We start from the raw sequence: 10,859 nt of genomic DNA on the forward strand, positions 1-10,859 counted from the left end.
AAAAAAAAAAAAAAAAAAAAAAAAGCTCCTGATTAGAGATTACAGGGAAAAGGAAGAGGAAAAACCCATTTTTCCTGGGTTTAGAGTCAGGAATAAATAAGTCTGGACCAATTTTTTCAGAAAAAACAAATTACATACTGTTTAAAAGTCAAAACGATATAGTATGTTATAATACCTATTCATGCCTTAGTACCTGGGGATAACTTCTCATATATTATTTTGAAAAAGTTGATGCCAGCTGTCTTCTTTCATGAGTTTTATCAATCAGTAGGACAAAAAATCCTTAAACAGATCAACATCTGCTCAAAATTAATTTCATATGTTTTCAGAACATGAATTTGAAAAAAAGTTAACCTCATTCTTTTTTTTTGAGACAGAGCCTCAAGCTATCCCCCTGGGTAGAGTGCCATGGCATCATAGCTCACAGCAACCTCCAGTGCCTGGGCCCAACCAAGTCTCCTGCCTCTGCCTCCCAAGTAGCTGGGACCACAGGCGCCTGCCACAACTTCTGGCTAATTTTTGGTTGCAGCCATCATTGTCGTTTGGCGGGTCCGGGCTGGGGATTCGAACCCACCACCTTAGGTGTATGTGGCTGGCGCCTTAGCCACTTGAGCCACAGGCGCCGAGCCAACCTCATTCTTTAGTACAGATTAAGTGATGCTATAACATTGTCAGTCTTGGGAGAAGCTTGGGTTTTGGAAATTCAGACTTATATGCCCAAAATTATTTTTTTAAAGGAGCATTCTTAGATTCTGATAGCATAAAATACATTGGTTTAAATCCAGCTTTCTTAACTAAATCATACAATAGTGGTTTCTTCTCATTCATTCATTCAACAAATATGTACTTACTGTCTACTAGGTACTAGGTACTGGGCATAAAGCAGTGCACAAAAGACACAAAAATTCCTGACCTCCTGGAATTTACTAAGAGATCTTTCTCCTCTTCGGTCATCTTGAGACTATCTGTAGTACATGGAATAAATATAAAATTAGTTTATGGTGATTACATCAGAGGTTAAACTACACCCTTTGTTTTGTAGTTTTATGTTTACACAGGCAAAATAAAAAAGAGAATTGAGGAAAACTTTTAAATCATTAATATAAAAATAAACTGTTATTAAGGAGGGAAAAAGGTACAGGAGGAACCAAATTGTCTGGATAGGTTATTCTCATGTCTGCAGTTATCCAGATCTTTAGTATTATGGGTTCATTTGCTCACTTACCTAATCCTCTGCTGATACTAACACCAAGACCACTTAATTGTGTTTCTGCATATTCTACCCATGTGGATACTTCAGCAATTTCTTTTTATTTAAAAAGGGTATCTTCCTCCATTATTCCACTTTTGTTTTGTTTTGTTTTTTGAGACAGGGTCTTGGTCTGCTGCCCAGAGTGCAGTAGCCTAATCACAGCTCACTATAACCTCAAACTCCTAGGCTCTAGAGATCCTCCTGTCTTCTAGCCTCAGCCTCCTGAGTAGCTGGGATATAGGTGTGCATCACCATGTCCTGCTAATTTATTTATTGTTTGAGACACTTTCTCTCTTTGTCATCCTCCATGAAATGTCATGGCATCATAGCTCACAACAACCTCAAATTCTTGGATTCTAGTGATCCTCTTGCCTCAGCCTCCCAAGTATCTGGGATTACAGGCACGCATCACAATGCCAGGCTATTTCTAGAGACAGGATCTTATTCCTACTCAAGCTGGTCTTGAACCCCTGAGCTCAAGAAATTCTCCTGCCTTGGCCTCCCAGAATGCTAGGATTACAGGTGTGAGCCACTGCGCTCGGCCCCTAATTTTTTTTATTTTTTGTAGAGATGGGGTCTTACTGTTGCCTAGGCTAGTCTCAAACTCCTGACCCTCAAGTGACCCTCCCACCTTGGCCTCCCAAAGTGCTAGGATTACAGGTGTGAAACACCACACCAAGCCTTCCACTCAGATCTTAAAGGTATAATTGGTAAAGTTACTGTTAGGTTTTGGGTGGGAATGTGGAAAAGTGAAATATCTATTTTAGGTAGCTGATAGGTGTGTTACCAAAGGGAAATGCTTAGATACACTGTGAGTGAATCCATTTTTATTTCCTCGCAAAATGCCATAAAAAGCCTCACTGCCCATAGCTCAGTGGTTAGGGCACTGGCCACATACACAGAGCCTGGTGGGTTTGAACACAGCCTAGGCCTGCTAAAACAACAACGACAACTGCAACAAAAAAATAGCCAGGTGTTGTGACAGGCACCTGTAGTCCCAGCTAGTTGGGAGGCTGAGACAAAAGAATTACTTAAGCCCAAGAGTTTGGGGTTGCTGTGAGCTGTGACACCAGGACACTCAACCGAGGGCAACATAGTGAGACTCTATCTCCAAAAAAAAAAAAAAAGAAAAAACAAAAAAGCCTAGTATACAACCTTTCACCCAGGTATAGCATACTGAGGTTGGGGGAGACCCATACTAAACTATAGAATAAAGTTGATTAGGCAGTAGAATTAGGAGTCTATGTGAAGTATTAAAAATAGGTGTAAAATGCAAAAGGAGAGTTACAGAAGAAAGAAGCTAAAGAAATTTTGAATGACAGTAATCATTTCTGTTTTCCTTTTTACTGTAACATTTTAAAATTTAGATAGTGTATAAAATTTTAAACTCTTTGAAAGAAATGCTGGATATAATTTTTTTGAAACAATATCCAGCAACTGTGAGCAGCTTGGTTGTAATATATCCAAATCATATTTTAGATTTTAGTTTTTAAAAATTAGTTTCTACTCCCAAATAGCCCAGATACCTTGCTTATCATTAGTAGCTATTACATAGACATTATACTACAAACCTATTTATTAGCTCAGATTTTAGTAGAGTTTATTGGTACAAAGAATAATCTTTAAACCTTTTTAATATCCAACACAGTTAAAAACAAACTTTGTAAGTGGCAAGTAAACATAAGGTTATATGTCTTAAGTCTTCCCCATAAAGCTGAGTGGCCCATTCAACACATGTGTTTACTGTGGTTTGAACACAATCCTGCGCTTGCCTTCAGCTGTTTTCTTAATTCAGTCACTCAGCTACAGAAATAATATACTTACATTGGGATGATCCACAGGAATGCCAAGGAATCTGAAAGATCTGTGACGGAGGAAGTCTTCACTTGGAGGATGAGTACGGGAGAATTTCCGTGCCAGGGGATTCATATAAAATTTTCGTATTTGATATTTTTTCTATGTTGCTACAGGCTCTAATTCTCTAAAACAAATTGCTTTCATACACTAAAGTTTCAATAAGTTTTGCTTAAAGTTCATAGATTTATATTGGGGTATCCCCCTCCAGTAGCAGAGAAAAAAGCAAAACAAAATGTCTTATTTTTTGAACAACAAAGGCACACACGTATGTTCTAACCTTTTTTAATGAGAAAAATTTTCACATCAGAAACAAGTTTTGTATCATCCAAAACAACAGCTGGGTAGTGAATTGTAGACGGTCTTATAACAAACTCCATCATGTAATATAATTAAAAAGTACAATGAAATCTTTAAGATACTTTTCATCTAATTGGTCTTGAGAATGCCTGCCTGGGAAAACTAAAAACATTTTAAAAACTATTCTAAAGTTCAAAACACATTTAGTTGTAAAGACTACAAATGTTTTTAAAAACTAAACAGAACACCTGTTGAAAAACATGTACACAGTAAATTTGGGGTTACCTGTCTCAGGAGAAGCGCCATTCCTATATCAATCAACCAGGATCATCTAAAGTCCAAATCTCACTGCCTAACTTGTGTCAGCCACAAAAGTAGCAAGAAGGAAATGTGATACACCCCACCAGAGTAATGAAAGGTATTTACAGGGTTCCGTTGCAGATCCAGGGACAGTCGTTTAGAACAGATTGCTCTTTCAGATCAACTTTAATAACTCAGCCTGCACGATGTTCTTAGCCCAGACTTGGGATAGTGGGGGTAGATAACGACCAGCCTAAGAAAACAGGCTTTCTTTAGACTAGATGAAAAGAAATTCTAAAGAATAAAGTGTCAGGAATACCCAATGTATTCATACACAGGATGCATATAACATGTGTAGATACCTTTATTTGGTACCAAACTGAGACTATGGTCAGTGCATTTGTTAAAGTAAATATGAAAAAATAATCAATTCCCATAATACTTCATAGATTTCCCAATTTTAGAGTACTTGAATTAAAGCTTAACTTTGTGGTTTCCACTGAAACATTATAAAGCTTCCCCTACTTGTAATTTTGTAGAACATATCAAAGTTCACATTTAAAAAAAAAACCCATTATTTGCAAAAAGAAAATCTGTTCAGAACTTTTAAAAAGAGCATCCTGTGACTAAGTTGAAAGAATAAATCAGAAGGCTCGGCGTCTATAGGTCAGCAGTTAGGGAGCCAGCCTCAGATATGGGAGCTAGCGGGTTTGAACCCAGACCAGGCCTACTGAACAACAATGACAGCTACAACCAAAAAATTGCCCAGCATTGTGGCGGGCACCTATAGTCCCAGCTACTTGGAAGGCTGCGGCAAGAGAATTGCTTAAGCCCTGGAGTCAGAGGTTGCTGTGAGCTGTGATGTCATAGCACTCTACCCAGGGTGACATAGTGAGCCTGGGTCTCAAAAAAAAAAAGAAAAAAAAAGAATTAATCAGAAACAATTAGTATCATATGTATACTTATCAAGATATGCAGCTGATTCTTACTTCTCACACATTAATTTAATGATTATATTAACATGCACATAAATATACTGTAATCTCCATAGAAATAAGTTAGTATTCCTTAGCTACGTCCTAGGCATTGTGTGTTTTATGTACAGTGTGCATCTGTTAATGTATACCCTTAACAATCTATGCAGTAAGTACTGTTATAGATGGGGCTTAGAAAGATGTTACAAACTTGTCCAAGGTCACACAACAAATAACTGACAGAGCCAAAATTGAACCTAAGTTCTGCTCAGAAGCATCGCAAATACTTAAATTTTTACATTTCCAACATATTTGTGAAAAAATTCAGGATAAAAATCAATAGAAAACATTTTCTCTCTTAGTAAATATTCCAAAAAATATATATGTAGGATTATTTATTTATTTATTCTTTTTATAAAATTTTAAACATGCTAATCTTCTCCTCATTGTTCTAATTTTAGTATGTGCACTGCCAAAATGAGCACAAGGACTGTTTTTTAATTTTAATTATTTTTCAAGAGCCAGGTAAGCAGATAAGGACTTCAAGTTTATAAGTTTTCTGACCAAAACCAACCCTGAAATTCTTTTGTATGACTAAGCAAATAAAAAGAAGCAGCAGTTTTAAAAGAAAAAAGCAGGCCGGGTGTGGTGGCACAAGCTGGTAATCCTAGCAGTCTGGGATGCCAAGGGGGGTGGATTGACTGAGCTCAGGAGTTGGAGATCACCCTGAGCAAGAATGAGACCCCATCTCTAAAAATTGCCAGCCATTGTGGTGGGCGACTGTAGTCCCAGGTACTTGGGAGGCTGAGGCAAGAGGACGGCTTGAGCCCAGAAGTTTGAGGTTGAGATTGCTGTGAGCAATGATACAGGGCATTCTACCAGGGTGACAAAGTGAGACTCTGTCTCAAAAAAAAAAAAAAAAAGGAAATGCTTTCAGATACACTCTATCTGTGGTATGTTATCTGGGAACATGAATTGTTATGTAGAATGGAGCATTATTGGCATTAGTACTGAAAGGTTGGGAAACAGTCGAAATGCTTGGACAGCCCTACTTTTTTGGTTTCAGTTTATCACAGTCACTGAGCTGAAATGATTTAAGAGCTTTGTTCTTTTGAAATTAAATGTAAATGCTTTAGTGTTAGTTCTGAACACATTAACATGGGCCAATAAATGTTTTGCAAGTTAGGAGCAGGAAAATAACAGTTTGAATATTCTCTTTTTATAACATTAGTATAAAATATGTTGATATGTGAGGCTCTGGGTGATTTCACTCAGATTCAGTTTTTGGTCTGCATGGACCTCACAGAAAGCTGAAAACAAAGTTCAGAGTTCTTTGACCCAGGTAATCACACTAACACCAATACTATAAAGGGAAAAAAAAAGGGGGGGGAACTAACACTTCTTATGAGTGTTCTCCGGTCTGCAGAGTAGCCTAAGTTACTCTCATTTAATTTCTCATACAACCTTTTGACCTATTGTTATCTGTGTGTTACTGTGAGGAAATGAAGGCTTAAAGAAGGGTAGTCTTAAAGTTCTTTAAATGGCCTATTTAAGAAAAAAAAGTGTAGCTTTCCCAAAGTTACCCAACCAGTAAGCTACATGGGAGGGTGGATTCAAATGCACAGCTTTTACTTTAGAACTTACTCTCTTTTCATTGGCCCCCACTGCCTTCTCATACAGAGTGGTGATTAAGCTTAGTACAAAAATCAGAAATCGCCCCAAGGAGTAAATTCATCATGGTTTTCACATATATTGATGGGAACAAGGCATTGTTAAAGCCCTTACTTTGGTTTTATGGACTTTTGGTGTTTATTTAACAGAAATAGGAACAGAATAGAAAAATTACGTATGACTAAAGTCTAGGGCTATTTTTACAAAGACTCAATAAAATTGATTGCCAAAATAGTAATGGCTAATACACATTTCTGAGATGTTGTCATCTTATTACAAATTATTTTTCATGAAATTAATAAACATTGAATGTGACAAACTTTTGCCAAGGAGGGAAGGTACAGAGAAAGAGCTTGGAGAACATAAATCATGGGAAATTCAAAAGAAATTTATATTTTATATCTCTAAACAAGTTCACATTTTTATTAGCATATGAATCTATTTGGTGTTTTCTTTTTTTTTCTTTTGAGACAAGAGCCTCAAGCTATCCCCCTGGGTAGAGTGCCATGGCATCTCAGCTCACAGCAACCTCCAATTCCTGGGCTCAAGCAAGTCTCCTGCCTCTGCCTCCCAAGTAGCTGGGACCACAGGCACCCGCCACAATGCCCGGCTATTTTTTGGTTGCAGCCGTCATTGTTGTTTGGCGGCCCGGGGCTGGATTTGAACCCGCCACCTTGGGTGTACATGGCTGGGGCCTTAGCCACTTGAGCTACAGGCGCCGAGCCTTTTTTTCTTTTTTGAGACAGAGTCTCACTTGTCACCCCCAATGGAGTGCTGTGGTGTCACAGCTCACAGCAACCTCAAACTCTTGGGCTCAAGTGACTCTCTTGCCTCAGTCTCCCAAGTAGCTGGGACTACAGGTTGCCCGCCACAATGCCTGGTTATTTTTAGAGATGGGGTGGAGGTGTGTGTCTCGATCTTGCTCAGGCTGATCTCAAACCTGTGAGCTCAGGGAATCCACCTGCCTCAGTCTCCCAGAGTTCTAGGATTACATGTGTGAGCCACCACATCAGCCTTATTTGGTGTTTTCTTGATTTAGTAAACTTTCTATCAAATAAAGGCAGCATATCTTGATGTAGGAAAGTCTGCAAAATATTTTTGTTTTGCTTTTTCATTTGTTCTTATCATCTCCAAATTGCTCTTCATTTCCAACTGAGAATGGGTTAAATAAAAAATAGCCCAAACAAAGTCTCTTTGTTCAACTTTATTACGTGTGTGAATATCTTAGGCCTCCTTTCCTTTTATCTTCTAGTCTAGACAGTGAGCTTTAATTCAAAATGTAGAGTATAATGTCACAAAAGGGGTTAGTAAGCAGGCATTGTTATAGAGAAGTTAAACACAAAATTTTATCACATTGTAAACTGAGGATACATCAATTCACAGACAGCGTGCTAGCCTGACAACACTGTGTAAATTTTATTTATTTATTTATGTAAGACAGAGTCTCACTTTGTTGCCCTTGGTAGAATGCCATGGCATCATAGCCTACAGCAACCTCAAACTCTTGGGCTCAAGTGATCCAGTGCATCTGGTTTTCATTTTTAGTAAAGATGAGGTCTCACTCTTGCTTAGGCTGGTCTCAAACTCATGTGCTCAAGCAATCTACCTGCCTTGGCCTCCCAGAGTGCTAGGATTACAGGTGTGAGCCACTGTGCCCAGCCTTCTCTTGAGTTTTATACCTCATGGCCCTAATTTCTGTAGCTGAGGAGGCAGCACTGTCCATCCTCAAACCCTGGTTTTTGGGATGCCAGCTCAAGCCACAGACTGAGTTTATGATTTGTACAGAAATAAAGAGTATACTTAAACCAACACACATAATATCCATTCTTTTGTAATTTATAAGTGTGATGACTGAGTGTTCGTTGCCATGTGTGTGAGATGTGCCTCCCTCAAACTTTGTTATGACTTTAGCACATTACCTACCTGATAGGAAAAACGCACACACAGACACACATAATATTCTCTCATTTCAATAAATATTTCAACTATTTGTGACTGACTCCAAATTGGATTTACTTCCTGAAAGGCAGATAAGCCAGAATGAATTACTTAGCTCTCTGAGTGACCTTAGCTAACCCTAGTCCAGTGTCCACAACAACTAAGCTTTGTTGTTCATATTTAGTGCACAATTTAATACCACCATCCAGGAAATATGGGTCATCATTATCACTGTATGGAGGATGAAACTAAAAAATTATACGCTACTGTGGTTTTTGCAAATTCAAAGATCTGAAGAAGTCTCAGGAAGAATCTTTGAGATTATTCAAGGTATGCTATGTCATTATCCTGTTTTTATGGAGGAGGAAACTGAAGATCAGAGAAGAAATTGCACAAAGCCACTCACAGCTGTGATTCACACCTAAGGTCTACATAACGCCAAAGCCCAAGCTCTTCTCTACTACATCATGCCACTGTTCAGAGGCATCCATACTCATTAGTAGTGTGTTTATGAGTCAATTTGGAGAAAACTTTGGAAGATACAGAGTAACAAAAAGGAAATGTCTGGTGATAATGGGACTATGTTTGTCTAGTGACTTCTTCCAAAATGCTCTGTAGGCCTTGGAAATCCAGATTATCTCTGGCTAGTCAAAGAAACAACGTAATGGAATTGAAGCAACAATCAAATAATAAGCAATTCTCTGTGCATCTCTATCTGCAAATTACTAAATACAGTAAAATTAGGCATGAGAGAGCATATACTTACTATATTTTTAAGTAGAGATCTACTTAGCCATTTCATCGTTTCAAGATTATTTACATCACACATTGATTATTACATGCTAATAAAAACAATAGCAACAAAAACAAAACAACACTAATTCCTTTGAAGTTGTTCTTTTTTATGATCATTTTGTACATAGAAAAATTAAGCATTAGAACAGCCATGCACATGTCAATGTGAATCAGCAGTAAAACCCAGATTTCCAAGTTGACATTATTAAATTAGTCTAATGAGAGCTATTTTGAGGAACACCTCAAACTTTATCTATTAGCAAAATGAGAGCAATACATTTGTGCCAAGTGAGACTTACAACAGCTTTGAGTAATTGGTTATAGCAGGCAACTAAAAGAAACATTAAAAAGTGATTATAGGTTATTTTGTGTCTCTAGGCAGTAATCACTGCAAGTATCATTTTACTAAATCTTAAGCAAACTGTGAGGACCAGATTAATTTATTTGATTCATTGAAACAGATCTGATGGCTGCATGAACTTTATTTTAAAGGTCATATATTATATTAAAAACTTCTTCCTTAGCTACTATGAGAAATTTCCTAAAATAGAGGTCCAGATTTTAAAAAAATCTCATATCTGCTTTCTAATTTGGCATAAATAGTAGGTGGAAAGAATCCAGTTCCTATGTTAACAAAGAGAAGTAGCTGAACTGCCTGTTTGGTGATCATTCACTAAGTTTGTGTTGTGAATGAAGTGGTTGAGAGGGTTTTATTTTATTTAATCCTCACAGTTTAATTTAGATTCTAAATTTATTAATTTAGAAAGTGGAAGGCAAGTAATGCTTGCAAGCTCAGGTAACATTTAACTCAAACAATAAAAAAAAATAGATGAGCATAAAACCCATCATAAAATAAAACTGAGATCTTTAAGAACAACCTTAAACTCAGAATAATGATGCACATAAATCAAATTTCAGATACATCGTTATAAAAATAAATAAATAAATAGAAAAAATTCTCTCAGCTTTGTTACCAAAATAAAATAAATAAATAAAAAGAAAAATATGGCCTGGCATGGTGGCTTAAACTTATAATCCTAGCATTCTTGGAGGCGGTGGCAGGTGGACTGCTTGAGCTCACCAATTTGAGACCAGCCTGAGCAAGAGTCAGACCTTGGTCTCTGAAACTAGCCAGGTGTTGTGGCTGGTGCCTGTAGTCCTAGATACTCAGGAGGCTAAGGCAAGAAGATTGTTTGAGCCTAGGAGTTTGAGGTTGCTGTGAGCTGTGACTCCACAGCTCTCTACTGAAGGTGACAAAGTGAGACTATGTCTCAAAAAAAAAAAAAAAAAAAAAAACGAGAAGAAAGAAAGATACAGCACCTCTTTTAGAAACAAATAATAATAAAAACTAGTATGGGAAGATGCATGATTTTAAAGTTGGGACATTTATATATATTATATATAAAGTTTGACTATTGCTGTTTTTGACATAGAATTAAAAATATATATCATAGAATTAAAAATATATATTACCAGATGAAGAGGGTCTGGCTGCCTGTTACTTTCAGCCCAAATGCAGAGACCAGAATATGTCTATCAAACTTTATTTGTCAAAAGGCCAGCAATTCTGGAGAACAATGAGAGTAGCTTCTCCAAGACTGTTCTGTTTTTCCATTTCCAAAATCACAGTTTTATACATGAAAGTTCAAAGTAAAAACCATGTTAATCTTTACCTTAAACAACAATAATCAGTATAACTCATGACTCAAAACAACATTCCAATTCAAAAATTAATCTACTAAATCAATCCTCTAAGTCGTGAAGAGAATTGCTTG

General features: G+C 37.2%; 1 protein-coding gene and 1 non-coding gene across 3 annotated transcripts in view; one reads left to right on the plus strand and one right to left on the minus strand.

Annotated features, from left to right (window-relative positions):
• MYPN (myopalladin) overlaps window positions 1-3,758 on the minus strand; it is a 100,808-nt gene extending 97,050 nt beyond the window's left edge. Inside the window, exons 1-2 of one of the 2 annotated variants that reach the window (XM_012801323.1) lie at window positions 3,692-3,758; window positions 3,077-3,345 (exon numbers count right to left, since the gene is read on the minus strand). In XM_012801323.1, coding sequence (XP_012656777.1) covers window positions 3,077-3,078 — 2 coding nt within the window. In that variant the 5' untranslated portion in view covers window positions 3,079-3,345; window positions 3,692-3,758. The remainder of the gene's footprint in view (window positions 1-3,076; window positions 3,346-3,691) is intronic. The other variant, XM_003783618.1, reaches the window with a different exon arrangement.
• A 4,416-nt stretch (window positions 3,759-8,174) lies between these two features.
• On the plus strand, window positions 8,175-8,280 carry LOC111723160. Its single transcript, XR_002771759.1, has one exon. It is a non-coding gene; the product is annotated as a small nucleolar RNA U13 (small nucleolar RNA).
• Window positions 8,281-10,859: the final 2,579 nt, after the last annotated feature.

Source organism: Otolemur garnettii, unplaced genomic scaffold (genome assembly GCF_000181295.1).
Source record: "Otolemur garnettii isolate 467f Iridium unplaced genomic scaffold, OtoGar3 scaffold00008, whole genome shotgun sequence".
Taxonomy (NCBI): domain Eukaryota; kingdom Metazoa; phylum Chordata; class Mammalia; order Primates; family Galagidae; genus Otolemur; species Otolemur garnettii.